General features: G+C 53.1%; 2 protein-coding genes across 7 annotated transcripts; one reads left to right on the top strand and one right to left on the bottom strand.

Moving 5' to 3' along the window:
* The first annotated feature begins 1,940 nt into the window (after positions 1 to 1,940).
* Positions 1,941 to 10,384, top strand: LOC127478318 (malignant fibrous histiocytoma-amplified sequence 1 homolog). 3 transcript variants are annotated; one of them, XM_051803788.1, is made up of 10 exons: positions 1,941 to 3,934; positions 4,557 to 4,848; positions 5,233 to 5,419; positions 6,442 to 6,632; positions 6,736 to 7,223; positions 8,434 to 8,591; positions 9,110 to 9,269; positions 9,726 to 9,796; positions 9,898 to 10,004; positions 10,237 to 10,384. In XM_051803788.1, the coding sequence occupies exons 1-10, from the start codon at positions 2,820 to 2,822 to the stop codon at positions 10,252 to 10,254; spliced, it is 2,787 nt and encodes a 928-aa protein (XP_051659748.1). In that variant the 5' UTR covers positions 1,941 to 2,819; the 3' UTR covers positions 10,255 to 10,384. The 3 variants fall into 3 exon arrangements, with proteins under 3 accessions (XP_051659748.1, XP_051659747.1, XP_051659749.1); XM_051803789.1 differs by lacking the exon at positions 10,237 to 10,384 and having other exon boundaries at positions 1,994 to 2,048; positions 3,055 to 3,934; positions 9,898 to 10,165; XM_051803787.1 differs by lacking the exon at positions 10,237 to 10,384 and having other exon boundaries at positions 9,898 to 10,165.
* A 208-nt stretch (positions 10,385 to 10,592) lies between these two features.
* On the bottom strand, positions 10,593 to 14,413 carry IRF7 (interferon regulatory factor 7). Of its 4 annotated transcripts, none has more exons than XM_051803791.1 (11): positions 14,298 to 14,413; positions 14,057 to 14,219; positions 13,620 to 13,782; positions 13,457 to 13,539; positions 13,232 to 13,277; positions 13,018 to 13,122; positions 12,745 to 12,927; positions 12,463 to 12,588; positions 11,943 to 12,329; positions 11,646 to 11,764; positions 10,593 to 10,955 (listed from the first exon to the last, which is right to left on the bottom strand). In XM_051803791.1, the coding sequence occupies exons 1-11, from the start codon at positions 14,318 to 14,320 to the stop codon at positions 10,809 to 10,811; spliced, it is 1,545 nt and encodes a 514-aa protein (XP_051659751.1). In that variant the 5' UTR covers positions 14,321 to 14,413; the 3' UTR covers positions 10,593 to 10,808. The 4 variants fall into 4 exon arrangements, with proteins under 4 accessions (XP_051659751.1, XP_051659750.1, XP_051659752.1 ...); XM_051803790.1 differs by having other exon boundaries at positions 11,547 to 11,764; XM_051803792.1 differs by lacking the exon at positions 12,463 to 12,588.
* Positions 14,414 to 14,901: the final 488 nt, after the last annotated feature.

Genomic DNA, 14,901 nt, shown 5'->3' on the forward strand with positions numbered 1-14,901 from the left:
GGCTCTTTCATAAGGAATACGGTGTTTCTAGAAGAGAATTGGAGTTGGATTAGTAATTGTCCCTCCTCCTCTGTAGGAGGACTCATTTTCCTATCAAGAACCAAAGAAGTCCAGCACACATACTGACTTCATCTTGATTTCTTTAACAGTGCTCCTTGCCTACATGTACTGCAGAGCAACAGATCTTTTAAGGGACCATCTGAAAAACAGTCACTTAAAAATATATTCAGCACCCTTAAACCTGACTTGAATCATTCCCCATTTAACCATGTTAGGGAGGAGATGTTTCACAGGGAGGCTGAAGGGAAAACCCGTAAGATACAACTCAGAAACTGGCTTTCCCTTCACAGGAACAGAATGCATGTGGCCTGTTGGACCAGATGGCAACAGCACTTCTTACTGAGGGCTTTCCTAACCTCTTGGAAACTGCCCTCTTTGAGGACAGTCTTGCTGCTTGTCTTCCAAGAGAAGACGTTTAGGCTCTCTGGGATGAGTTTTATAAAGCAAATAACGGCAGCTCTTTCCTCCCCCATAGTGAGTTAGAAAACTCACAAATAGCAAGACCTTTGGTTCCTTGCTGGTGTTCCTGGTGTTTCAGTTACTCTGATTTTGATCGTAAGATTTTTGTCTGCATACAGATTTTGTTTGTAATTTTGTTTGTGGTTCCAAGTAGCTTGTTTGGGGAGTTTATTATTTCAGCAAAACAAGCCTATATACCAGTAGTGTTTGGACTGGGGCAATGCTTCGCTCCCATCATTCACCATCCTAGAGAAGTGTTTATGGATGAGCCCTGAGCAATTCGGAGTTAATCTTCCTTGGCTCTGTGTGCTTCCTGTGTGGAGGTGCAGCCTGGATGGAATATAAGGAGGTGATAACTTTGGAGTTGCTTTGAAGATTTTTTGAAAAAGACTCAGTACTGAACAGCTGAAAGAGAAGCTGTAGTTCCCCAGCTAAACTTGTAGCCAGAATACATACCTGGCATATGGGTGTGGGGTTGTAAATACTGTTGATAGATTTCTTGACAAAATAAAAGTTCAGACACTTCTATGGCACTGTTGGCACAAGAATGAGGGAATGTGATCTAGTTGTGCACACACTTAGGCAGGAAATTGGGCACCTCCCAGTGTGTCAGAGGAACAATTCAGGAATAACCTGTCTGCATGAGTGAAAAAGGGTAGGTGGTGTGAAAAAACAAGCCTTGACCAAATAATAGAAACAACTACACTGTTTACCAGGAAGACAATGTCAGTCTGTTTTGTTCCTCAGACTGTTTCACTTCTTGTTTAATGTTAGCCTTGAATTGGCAGTAAAGATAAGAGCCTGTTGTAGGGTGTATTGGGAGTGCCTGTGCTGTAAGACCTCTTAAATTTGTTACCTCTGCATCTGCCACTGCCTTAGAGGAGCACTGAAGCTGAAAACTATACCTTCTGCATGTGCTTTCCACTGAAGTTATATCCACAAGAATACTGGTTCTTTCTGTCTGCCATTAAAAATTAATCTATCAAATTGTAAGCTGCCCCATGGGACAGGCAATGAGAAATATGCCTTAAAATGCCTTTTCTGACATGTTCTAGAAAACAGTTTTTCTAGTATAATGTGTATGCTACTTCCTGGCCCTCTTGGATCAGATGCTGCCACCTGTTCAAGGGAAGAAATCTTACTGAACACATGCAGTAATTTGGTAACAGGATAACTTCTTGTTTAGTGTCCCTTCGCTCCTCTGCAACAGGGGTAATGCCAAAAGTTGCATAAGCAAAGGCAGGGAGGGATGCTGCACTAGGAATTTGACTCGGGAGCTGCTCTGCCACCGTGTTTGTCTTACAGGAGGCCTCCAGAACTGCTTTTGGGACACAGCCCTGGCCCTGCCATCTGGCCAGAGTGTTCAGGTTGTTGAGAGCTGCTCTGAGGTTGGATGGAGAAAGGGAGGGTGGGGTTCCCAGACAGAGCCTGGGGAGGCGGGGAGTGAAACAAGGGGAGGAAATGAAAGGGGGAACGCCCTGGAGGATCCAGCTGGTGCTGCTGCCGGGCCATGGCCCAGCCTGGAACCTGTGAGTAGCTGCTTTGGCTCTTCACTGCTCTGGTTCAGAGTGGGGGAAGAGTCCTTTGGCTTGTCCCTGATGGAGAGACCAGGTGTTTGGGAGAGGGTGAAAGCTTGCCTTCTTGCTGGGCTTGTAGCAGGTTGTGTGTTCAAGTGGATGCTGAGAAATGATGATGAGTCAGTCCTGAGCAGGGTGCGTTGCACAAGGGGGTGCCATGTTTGGTGTCACGTGGTGAGGAAGTGAAACAAGGGAGAGGAAAGCAAATATAGCCATGCTTTGTTCTGGTGTCGCGTGATCCCCATCCTGCATCCTGCTGGCGTTCTCCTTGCCTGCAAATCTCTCCACTCTAAACATGCTCTGTTTGGGGATGTTCTCAGGCATCACTGAGTCCCTGCTTGTGTGCCTTGTCCTTTGGGGAATCCTATTGTCACCTGCATTATTCCCCCAGTCTCCCGGGGCTGGAAGCACCTCTGCAGGGAATCACAGCATCATCTGCATCTGGAGTGGGGCAAGGGGAGAGGATGAGATAGAGGAAGTGCCTGAACTCACTAGCCCTGGCTTCAGCACTTCTCCCTAGCTGTGGTCAAGAGCTGAGGGTAGGCTGGGTGAGTTACTTGAAGAGCAGCTGTCCTGACGTCAGCTCTGCCCTGCCAACCTGCTACTGGGATAAGCAAACTGCCAGTTTTTGGGGTAGATGTATCTGTGGCTGGAGCTCTTGCAGTGCTCAAAGCATGAGAGCAGATTTGTTAAGGTGATGCTTGGTGTACAGGTCAACATCTGATGGGAACTTTCTTGCTGTGTCTTAGCCCTAACCAAGATCCTTGTACCTCTGCTGCAGTTCTCTCTTCAGGAGCTGTTCATGCAGCAACTGTGGTTGCACTGTTCAACCAGCTCCGCTGCTTTTCCTTGCTGGCTAAAATGATCCCAAAGTTGTGCAGAGCTCAAGGGAAAAAGTGGTCTGCAATCCAAAGGGTCAAAGTGTCTCTTAACCACCTTCCCTGTCCCCTGTGTCCAGGTCAGGAGCAGGAGGATGGGTTGCGTGAAGTGTCTCTCTCCACCCAGAGGCTGCGTGTGCTGCCTCCCGCAGTCCTGAGCAACCCCGTGTTGGAGAGCCTTGATGTCGACAGGAACAAGCTCAGGACAGTCACCGGCATTTCTAAGCTTTGCAATCTGAAGAAGCTGATACTGTCCAAAAATGAGATTGTGGACTTTCCCAATGAAATCCAGAGCCTCGTCTGTTTAGAGAGGCTTGAGCTGAATCAGAACCAAATCAGGGTCATCCCAGAGGGGATTTTCTCCCATCTCCCCAGGCTTAAACACTTGCGGCTGAACAACAACCGTCTCTGTGCCCTCCCCAGGGACCTGGCAGCTTGTCAAGGCAGCCTCCAATACCTCAACATCTCCAACAACCTTTTCCGGACCTTCCCACCGCCTGTCCTGCAGTTGGCACATTTACAGGAGCTCCATGTGCAGAATAATGCCCTTCGCCAGCTCCCCAAGGAGCTCTTTCAGAGGCAATCCCTGAAAATGTTTAAGGCCAATGGGAATCCCCTCCGGGAGCCACCCAGTGAAGTGTGCGCTGGTGGCATTCAGCAGATACGGAATTACTTCATCCAGCTTCAACACGGTTTGGGGCAGGAGGACAAAAGGGTCAAGACCATGTTCCTGGGGGCTTCACTGGCGGGGAAGTCCACCATCTGCAAAAGCCTGAAGCAAGGGCAATCCAAACTGGTGCCCAAGGAAGAGCGAACAGTTGGGATAGAGATCAGTGAGTTCCAGATCGAGGACTTCACATTTCTCTTCTGGGACTTTGCTGGCCAGCTAGAGTACTACATGACTCACCACGTGTTCATCACCCCACAGGCGCTCGTCATCCTCGTCATTAATCTTCACATGTAAGTGCTCAACTGGTTTGGATTCCAGGTGAGGCAGGGGAGAAAAAAAGGAACTAGGGAAACTTTCCCCTGCACAAATTCACACCATTTCCATTGGACCTTGAGGCCTGGTCTTCTCACCATTGGAGTAGCTAGTTCTCCTCCCTCCCCCTTTTTGCAGATCAGTCTTTTAATTAAGCCACTAGGTTTGTCATCGCCTTACCAAAAGCCTCTGTTTAGAGGGATTGAATAAGCACTAGCTTCCTCTGTGACAATTGAACCCTGTCTATATGAATTTGCTCTCTGCCTTGGAAATACCTTTACGATGCCTCTATATCCTACAGTGTTCCCTGAATGTGAAGGAAGCATCACTGCTTGGGTTTTGTCCCTGTATAGCACAAAAATTTCCCATGCACAGCAGGGGTGGACTCTACACCCCCTAGCTTTAACTGGCTTAGCTTAAGGATGGAAAACTGAAGGATGAGCTTGGATACAGCCCATGTCAGCTTCTGAAGTCTGATCTCTTCTCTGGTGAACTCCTGGGACAGCACAGGGTGCATGGTCAGACCTGCACTGGTGGAAGTTGTCTGGAGATCCAGAGAGTGAGACGTGAATTTGTGATTTTCTTTCTCTCCCTCTCCAGGTACCAAACTAATGACAACACTTTCAAGGAGCTCGTTGGTTTCTGGATCAACAACCTGTCCATGCGAGTCCCAAACTCAGTGGTGCTTCCTGTGGGAACCCATGTGGACTGCTGCCAGGAGGAGGAGATTGAGGAGAAGAGGCAGGACATCATGGCCAAGATCACAACCATGCTGGCAGAGAGAAAAAGCAACCTCACTCACTGCATCAACAACCTGGAGGGCAGCGAGGAGCCCAAGCTTTACGTAGACCAGTGGGAGAGGCTGAAAGAGATGGAGAGCTGCACATTAACCGTAGGGCTGAGATTATCCTGGTTTCTGGCTGTCTGTGGTCACCTGTTGTCTCTGGCAGCCCAGTGTGCTACTGGCAATAGTGACCTGGTGCTAATGCATCAAGCCCCTACTGCAGCTGCTCCCCGGGCTGGGGTGGATGTGGTAACCCCTGGCTGTGACCTGCTGGGTCCTTGTCCCTGCTAGGTGATGGGCATCTCCTCCTGTGGCTTGTAGCAAATGCCTGAGGAGGAGTGTGAGGGGTCATTTACCATCACCAGGTGATTTTCCAGGAACTGCTGCAGAACAAAGGTGTGACCTCCTTGGCATTTGGTCCTTCCTTTACCTCACAAGCTAAAAGACTCCTCTGGATGTGCTTTTGGCAGGTATGTGCTTTCTCTTTTCCAGATCTTAAGCTTAGTTGCTGTCAACTGCACGGATCACTGTGATATCAAAAAGCTCGAGGCCACTATTTTGGAGCACATGAAGAACAAGGAGCTCTTCCCCGAGGTGGTCCGAGTGCTGCCACCTGTTTACAGGCAGGTGGAAGCTGCCATTGTGGATATCGCACAGAGCGAGGAGATGGCAGATCATGGTGAGTGCCACGTCTTCCTGGGAGGACCTGCTGTCCTGTGCCTGGGACAGGCTCTCTCCAGAGCTTTCCTGAATCTGGAATGGGGTGTCTGGTGCTTGCTGCACCTTCTGGCCCTGCTTGTGTGGCAGTGGGACCGCTGCAGAAGACCTTGCAGTGTTACTGCTGAGCATTAGTTGCTGCTGCCCAGCTCTGTCATTACAAGCATCTGCCCCACCCCCCTCACCCCAGGCAGGTGCCTAGGGAAAAGCGTAGGAGAAAGCCAACTGTGTCTTCACCAGGAGGCTCTGCTAGCTGGCCGTGTTGTCCAGTTTGTGTCTTTCCAGTAATGTTGTTCTTTCTCCCCTTTTCACTGTATAAGCAATTAAAAAATCTTGCAGGAAGGAACTCCATAGCTTTAATGTTTCTATGTAGTTTCCAAATCTACATCCTGCTAACTTTATTTAATGGCCCCTGCCCCTCCTTAGATGCTTCTCTATGTCTTTTGTCACTTAGCAGGACTAGCAGGCAGTCCCAGCTCCTTGCTTATGTACCTAAAGCAGGTATAAACAGCACCAGCACCCTGTGTCACCTCTGGCTCCCCTGGCCATTGTAGGATTAGAGAATGAGGAGCAAATGCTTTTCTTTTGGTTTTGCCAGGTTTTGTTGCCTGTCTCTGCATGACTGGATGACAATCTGAGGTTTAACTGGCAGTCTGAGGTTTTCTGGCTGGAAACAAACCTGCTTTCTCAAACAATGACAGAAATCAGTATTAGCCTCATTTTTCAGATGTGCCAGTAAATCCTGGCTGTTGCCACCGCTGAGTCAAGGCAAGACCATGGTAGCTGCAGGGTGACAGTGGGACAGCTGAGGATAGGCAAAGCATTTTGGGCCACAGCCACTGAGCATTGCTCCAATCCCAGCTGCTTCCTCAGGAATGGCATGGGTGATATGGGGTGCTGCTGGCGTTTGTTGGCTCTCTAAAGCATCTGCCTTGGAATGCTGTGTCCAATAGATGCATGCTGAACTCCTGCATCTCTCTCTAGGCATGATGGACCTCCAGTACCTGCTCAGCAAACTCTCCCAGCACAAGCACCTGGCCAACCTGGGCAGAGAGCTTCTCCAGGACATATTGCGGTACCTCCACCGCATCGGGCTTGTCGTGTGGTACGAGGAAATCAAGCAACTGGAAAGCACCGTTTTTCTCCAGCCTACCTTCCTAATAACCATGTTCAAGGTGAGCATGGGCATCAGGACCATCTACTCTGCAGGGCTCAAGCTCTGCAGCTTTGCCGGGCTGCTCTCACTGCCACCTCGTCACTTCTTCTCTTCCCATCCAGCTCCTTGTGAGGTATCGCCTGGTCCAGCAGCTCGAGAGCATCTCTGTGGAGACATTGATTGGGGAACACGCCACCATCAGAGACAGGGCCAACTGGGTGTGGACCTTCAAGTCAAAGGCAATGCTGTGCCACCAGGCTGTGCGTGCTTTGGTGAAGCACCAGCTCTGTTCGGAAGGGATGTGGGATGTCTTTGAGGAAATCATGGGAAACGGGCCTCAGAGAGGGAGAGGGAAGCTCTTCAGCCTTCTGGAGCACTTTGAGCTCTGCCTGGAGGTGAGGCATATGGAAGCACTCAACCCACAGGCCAGTGAGTTTGTGCCTGGGAAGCCATGGGAGACAACACGGAGCCAAGGCGAGTCCTGGTACTTGTTCCCAACCTATCTGAACCAAACAGAAGAAGTCTCTGAGGTGTGGGGAGGAGATCACCCCGAGGACCTCCACATCCGTGCCTACTTCTCACCTGAAATACCTGAGAGCTTCTTCCAGAGGTAAGCAGCAGTTTCCAGCCCTTGATTAGGTTGTGTGACTTGGGGTTTGCTCGGTGCAGTGCCAGTGTGACTGTCAGCAAGCCCTTGGCTGTTGAGACTTGTATCTGCTGAGCCATGAGGCTGGGAGTCAAGGTATCAGGGTGGCTTCTCAGCTCTGCCACGCACATGTGGAGTCCTGGATGAACCATTGCAATGTTCACTGTCTGGATGTGAGCAAGGGCCATACTCCTGGTTCATCCTTCATCTGGAGTAGTGTTTGGCTAGTCTGTGCCTGTCCAGGTATTCAGAGGTCTCCCAGTCCCACCTAAGGATGTTCCAGTTTCTAGATGTCATGGGACTGTACCAATTTTGGGAACATCTCCTGGCCTTGTGGACTTGTTTCCAGAGTTTTACCTGATGGTGGTGTGGTTTAACCCCAACTGGAAACCAAGCACCCCAGAGCCACTCGCTCACTTCCCCCTAGTGGGATGGGGGAGAGAATCAGAGGAGTAAACGTGAGAAAACTCATGGGTTGAGATAAAGACAGTTTAATAGTTGAAAAAAAATTATAATAGTAACAGTAATAACTATAATAATATTGTAATTAAAAGGAAACCAAAAAACAGAGTAGTAAAACCCAAGAAGAACAAGTGATGCAAAGGAAAAACAATTGCTCAGCACCAACCAAAAAATGCCCAGCCTATTCCAAGCAATGGTTTCCCAGCCAGCTTTCCCCCACATTTATATGCTGAGCATGATGCCATATGGTATGGGATATCCCTTTGGACATTAGGGGTCAGCTGTCCTGGCTGTGCCCCCTCCCAGCTTCTTGTGCACCCCCCAGCCTCCTTGCTGGCAGGGCTGCATGAGAACCTGGAAAGTCCTTGACTTGCTGCAAGCCCTGCTCAGCAGCAACTAAAGCATTGGTGTGTTATCCCCATCATTCTCATCCTAAATCCAAAGGACAGCACTGCACCAGCTACTAGAAAGAAAATTAACTTCATCCCAGACAAAACCAGGACAGATGACCAACTCTGGAATCATCTCTTGGCTTAAGAAGCTGCTACTGCTGCTTGAGCTTTTGGTAGGGGAGGGTCCTCATTTGGTGTCTGCCTCTGTTTTTACTGAAATTGAGTTCATATCTTCAAGTTCACCTGGTGCCATGCTTTCTCCTGGTGCAAGGGATAAGCTAGGAAGAGGCTGGTGAAAGCCATGGGGAATCTCCTCACAGGTTCCTGGTGAAAGCTTGCTCCTTCTACTCCACACACTGGGTGGCCAAGGTGACCTGCCTGCTTGTATGCAATGGCAAACCTCTGCTGATCAAAGAGAATAACCAGAGGGCCTACAGCTACCTGGAGCTCCGGTGCAGAAAGCCAGCAGGAAGGACAGGTAAGATTCCTGATTCATATTTCATGACTCCCAACCCTACGTTTCTCCTTAGCTCCCCCTCTGCCACCTCCAGCCCTCTGGGCAGTGTCCCAAGAAGCCTCTGCCACATGTCCTAGTCCAGCCAGGACCCACCAGCAGTTCAGTTAAAAATTTCCCCTTTCTCCATCCAGTTCTTTAGAGGACTCCTCTAAAGTATCACATGGAAGTGGAAAGTCAAGTTTTCAGTCTTCTCATGGAGCAAATGTGTTATCCTTCCCCATAAAGGCCCCAGCAGAGTACAGTCTCAGGCCGAGTCTTCAAGTGACAAGCAAAAGGGCCACCCGAGTAGGGGAACTCTTCTAACATATCGTTAGAAGGCTATTGTAAAAAGGCTGTGAGTCTTGGTTAATTTGGGATATGGAGCTGGTCCAACTGTTCTGGCTGTGGTCTGGCAGGCTGGAAGCGATGGGTGCATCACCACAGCATCTCCTGGGGTTGGGGACTGTAAGCAAGTGAGACATTCTCCTTTTGCCTGGAAGGTTTTCAGTTTGCCTGGGACTTCCTCGTGGCAGTTGTGCTCATCATCCAGAAGCTTGCTGAGGAGTGGCCGGGGCTGCACGTGTGTGTGAAGACTCCCTGCCGAACAGTGGGCTGTCCCGCGGAGTTCATCTGGCCAGACATGGATGGCACAAGTGCCATGTACGTACACGCTGTGCCACTCCAAGCCAAGGGCAGGACCTGGGTGACCGCTACTGCAATGCTGGTGGGGCTGGTCAGCTGCTAGAGGCCACATGAAATCAGTCGTGAAACTCGACGGGCACTACTTTGCCCTCTTCCTGACGGCAGCAGCTCGTGCCCCACGTGTTGTTAGCACTTACTGGTGTGGGAAAGTCGATCATGGAAAGAAGGGTGAAGAAGCTGAGACTCTGGGCTTAGGCACATAATACTCACTCTGAACATATGCCCACATGTCCCGTTTCATGAAGAGCTGAAGGTGCTCAGGCCCCTGGGAGGGCAGCAGGTATCCCAGGTCCAATGGTGGGACCTCAGGTCAGGGTGGGAAAAGCAAGCCTCTTCCATTGTCTTGGCATCATCTTCCATGGGGACTGCTGAGGCAGCTCCTGCTCCTTCTTTTTGTGGCTTTTCCCTCCGCAGGACAAGGGAAGATGTTAAAACGTGTGGGACGTGTGGACACCGTTTTGGCACAGAGCTGCTTCTCCCCAAAGGTGAGCCCAAAGGTCCCAAGTTTGTGCTGCAACAGCTCTCAGGGGAAAGAGGGCTGACGGTTTCATGGAGCTGAGGTGCTGAGGGTGTCCTATTCCCACAGTGCCCAGTCAGCTGGAGAAGCCCCCAGCACAACCTCCTGCTCACTATTACGTGACAAGCTATGGGACCACCACCTTTGGGCCCAGCAGCATCCAGGTCACTAGGCAGGTAAGGACACTGCCACCTCCCCTTGCCCAGGGACCAACAGTGATAGCCAGGTTGGTTCTCTCCCCTCGCTCCTGAAATGAGGGGGGTGTGGTTCCTTGCGGCCTGGGGAGGGGACACCCCATCTTAAGGCAGCACTCTGCTTTCCACACTCCTCCCTGAGATAGCACCACCTCTGTGCCTCAGAGCTTAGGTCTGAGTGCTTCATGTTGCAGTTACTGCCTTATTTTTCCAGAACATCTCCAGTGAATAATTCTAGCCAGTGGGGAGGCACTTGCTGAAGAATTACTTCTGTTTAGCCAAAGCCAAGCTGTCCTCAACACTCTCTGCTTGCAAGTCAAAGTCATGTTTGCAGTCTTAACGCACGAAAATAAATGAATCAATAAATGCATCCCTTCATGTGTGGGAAGTCACCTCACTCACTAAAAGTTTAGAGGAAGAAGGTGCTGACAAGGGCTCTGGTATCAGCCCGCTGCTGCCAGCAGGGACTTTGCTGAGACAAGGCCAGACGCTCGTGGTTTTGGGGTGTACAGGAGGTGTTTCAGACCTATAGTAGGGGCAGACATCCAGGTAACACCAGCAAGAGGGAACTACTTTTCTGTACATATATTTAAACTTGGAAAAATTAAGAAAATAAATCTGTAAATGATCACAACCCACAAAAACACGTTAGCAGCTGACCGAGGAGAAAAGAAACATGTGAGTTCTGGGATTGGTCAGTGAAGCTGTCCCTGAGCTGGGGGTGCCGGTTTGCACAGTGCCCAGTGGTCCTGCTGTCTGTCCCAGGGACCATGGGGTGGTTGGGGGTCAGTCCAGCTGCATGGTGTACTGCTCAATGAGATCGTAGAGACTGAAGGAGTCTGAGAGCTGCAGGCTGATGGTGTGGCTGTCGAGGGATGAGGCTCCCTCCTGCAGCACCATCTCATAGCAGTACTCGCAGAACTTGGGCACCAACTGCAGAAGAAAAATGTCAGGGTTATGGGCAGCTGCCTGATGTGGCTGCAACAGCCTGATGTGGCTGCAGCACCCTGCATAGCCCTGTCTTCCTGGAGCGGAGGGAGGAGGTGTCTGGGGCATCCTTTGTCTCCCCCACCCCAAGGTTCCCATCCCTGGGCTGCCTTCCACAGCATCCCGCCCAGACCCCGAGTGTCTTCTGACTCAGGTCCACCGCTGCCCCATGTTTCCCCTGGTCCACAAGGGTTCCCTCCCTGGTCACCCAGCCCCCCCAGTCTCCAAGGGTCCCCCTTCCCTGTCACTCAGTTCCCCCATCTCTCTCAGCCCCACAAGGAGTATCGAGATATCCATCTGCCTCAAATGCCAAGGGCTCCCAGATCCCCATCTCCACTGCCCACAGAGGGTCTCCCTCTTTGGGCACCCAGGCACTCACCTCCCCAGGCCCCTGAGGGTCCCCCTCCCCAGACCCTGAGGAACCTCCATCCCCCATCCATCATGTAAGAGTCCCCATCCATAAGCACCCAGAAACCCATTTGCCCCAGCCCCCAAGGGTCCCTCCGCAGGCACGCAGATCCTCCTTCTCCCACAGACCTCAAGGGTCCCCCTCCTCAGGCACCCAGAGTCCCAGCTCCCCTGGCCCTCATGAGTCTCTCCCCTTCCCTGGGCAGCAGTGGTTGTTGGCTCCTTCACCTTGACCAGGATGAGCTTGGCCTCCTTAGGCTTGGCCTTGGAGAAGGCCTGACCAAAGCAGAGGTAGATGGTGAAGTCAGGGGACCGCCGCCTTTGGCCGTTGCGGAAGTCCCTTAGCTCTGCAAGAGAAGACAGGAATCAGTTTTGGGGTGAGCCTGGGGAATGGAAGGACTGGGAAGATTTGGATGCTTGTAACATCCTGTTTCCTGTGAGCCCCCATCCCCTGGTTCCCGTGAGCCCCAAAACCAGGATGAAGATGAAACAACACATGGGGAACAATGTGACACCCCTACCCACCTGTGCTAAACTCACTGAAGTCAAAAATAGGGGTTTCCTGGTCCCGGCAGAGAAGGTTGAATGGGGGGTCCTCGACACCTTCGAGCTGTTGGGACAGGGCCCAGAATACCTTGCACTTCTCCCGGCGGGTGGCAAAGACCTTGTAGGCACGTTGCTCCAGCTGCAGCCCCACCTTGCCCAGCAGCTCCTCGGTGATACGCCACTGCTTTCTATCGGCCATGTTGGCGGGGCTGGGGAAGTGCACCACGTGCCAGGGGCCCTGAGCCACCGCTGGGGAGCCCCCGAGGGGCTGGTACGTCAGCAGGCAGTGGCTGCCCTGCACGATCTCCCGATGGAACTCCTTTCCCCGGTAGTAGATGGTGACGTCCAGGTTAGAGACGAAGGGACCTGCACCAGGCAGTGATCAGCGGCCGCATCCTCCAAACAGAAATGTTCTCCCTCTCCAAAGTGAACCCCCCCGGCATTATTTACTGTTAATAAGTATAATAATTTCTAACTACTAATAATTAATAACCCTCACCTGTGTCACCCACCAGCTGCTGTGGCTGTGGCACAGGGCTGGCGGTGGGGACCAAAAACATCGCCTCCCCTGGTGCCTGCATGGGGACCACGCCCTCTGTCAGGTGACATGGCAGTGGCACAGCTCCTGCAGCAGGACATGAGCAGCATCGGCATGGGGATTCGGGATGCAGGGGGATGAGGGTTGCTTTGACATGGGGTGCAAGTGGCAGCACCCTGGCCTCTTCTCACCCCATTATGGCATTCCCATGCCCAGGGCTGGATCGTGCCCCACAGCACCCACCTGGCTCCTCTGGTGGCATGAAGTCCAGGGGGCTGTAGGTGCCCAAAGCGGGCTGCTCCACTGTGGGCACCCACTGCTGAAATGCCGGGAGAGGGAAGCAGTTGTTCTGGCTGGGGTCGGCACGAAGCTGGAGCAGGCTGTCCTGGGGAGGCTGGAGCAGGATGTCCGGGTTGAGGGTGTCCCCTGCAGGGAAATCACCAATTTGGGGAGGTGCTGGCATCACCCACCCATGGAGCCACCCGCTCTGCATCCTGTGAGCAGGGCTGGTCTCACCTGCGGGCACCCAGGACGGGGTCATGCAGACAGCGTCACGGGGGGAGATGTCACACAGCTGCAGCAGCTTCTCCAGTGACACGGGCTGTGTGGGGTCGGTGCTGCCTAGGGGGGAGCACAGCAGGTGGGATGTCTCACAACCGCAAAATCAGCCCCAAATGAGCCTAGCGGGGTGCCCCCTCCAAAAAAAAATGATTGTGGGACTAACATTTACCTGGGAGAGCAATTTCTGGGGCCATGTCTTGGGGGTGAAGCTCCACCTGTGAAGGGAAGCAGGATGGGACCTTTCTGCTGTGGTTGAGGAGCTCACAGCCTCCCCATGACCTGCATTTTGGCCAGAAGCTGGGCTGCAGTTTGAGAGCAGCCCAAGGCCATAGAGGTGCAATGCCTGAGCAGTGGCAGTGGGGACCCCACTAGCCTGCTGTGCCCACCCAGCTACCTGCAGCTGCTGTTGTGCTGGCTGCTGGTCCAACGCAGGATCAGGGCTGCTGAAGTCCCCCTCCGTGCTGTGCTTAAGGGTGGCTGAAAGGAGATCATCAGGAATGGGGCGTCCTGAGATCGCCCACCCCACCCAACAGAGCCCCCTCTGGGGGCAGACTCACCTTGGTTAATGGTGAAGACCATGTGTGGGTCTTCGCCACACTTGGAATTGTCCTTCAGCCGTTTGAACATGCCGGTGCTGGTCAGGGCACAGCGGAAGTTGGTCTTCCACTTGACCGGGTCCTCAGATGACTCCTCATACCTCCCACCCACCTTTGCCCAGGCCTGTGGGTGCAAGGAGGTAAGCATGGGGCCTCTGTCTCCATGAGCATGGAGGTTTCAGGGATGACTGGTCTTCCCCTGCCTTCCCAGTTCCCACATCCCACCCACCTTGAAGACCTCAACTCGCTGCTGGTCACCACCCTATCCCACCCACCTTGAAGGCGTGGTCACTCCAACCCTCCCACCCTGAAGACCTGGAAAGAGCACTGCATATCAGCCCCATCCCGCTCACCTTGAAGACCGTGAGGTTCCTGCTGGTGACCTCAACCCCACCTACCTTGAAGACCTCCAGGTCGCTGCTGGTGATGTCCTTCCTGGCGTTGTGCTTCCAGGGGACGCGGAAGGTGGTGCGCTCGCGGTCGAGCCAGCGCAGCCCGCGGTAGTTCCCGCTGTTGATGGCGTTCAGGAGCCACGGGACGAAACGCAGCTTCTGGGCCTCCCTGCGGGCAGGGGGCCGTCACCGGGGGAATCAGAGCCACCCGGGGACGGCGGCCCGGGGGTGCTGGGGCGCCGCTTACCCCTCGTTCTCCTGCGCTGCCATAGTGCGGGCTCCGCCGAGCTGCTGCGACGGGACGGGCGGCGACCTCGGTGCGGGGGCCGGCCGCGTCCCGCCCGGTCCTTTATCCGCCTACTCCCGTTTTCCTGGAAATCACGTGTCCCTTCCGAAAGTGAAAGTGCCGCCGCTCCCGAGGGGAGGGTATGTGGGGGTGTGTGCGCGTGTGTCCCGCCGCTCCCGGGGGTGCCCGGGGGATGCTCCAGCCCGGCCCCGCCCCCGGAGATGCTGCTGCGCAGCCCCGCGCAACCCCCTCCCCAAACTAATCATATTTAAAATAAATAAACCGGACTTAAAACGTGAGCTCGGGGCAAATAGAGCCCCGGGGCTCAGCCGCACCCGCTCCCGCCGGGGCTTCCCGGGGCGCGCCTGGGCACAGGGCTGGGAATCCCCGGGAGATTTCCCGTTATTTTAACCCTTCTTCTCCCGGGCTGCCTCGGCTGCAACTAAGGCTGTCAAGAAATAAAACGCAATTAAAGGCCAAGGCCCGGAGGGCAACGCTCGACATTGAAGCAGAGGCGGAACAGCTCATCCATACCCATGACAGGAGGCAGGTCAGGGGCAACCCC

The sequence above is a fragment of the Manacus candei genome, unplaced genomic scaffold (assembly GCF_025592945.1).
Source record: "Manacus candei isolate 608988 ecotype Guabito, Panama unplaced genomic scaffold, ASM2559294v1 h1tg000060l, whole genome shotgun sequence".
Lineage (NCBI taxonomy): Eukaryota > Metazoa > Chordata > Aves > Passeriformes > Pipridae > Manacus > Manacus candei.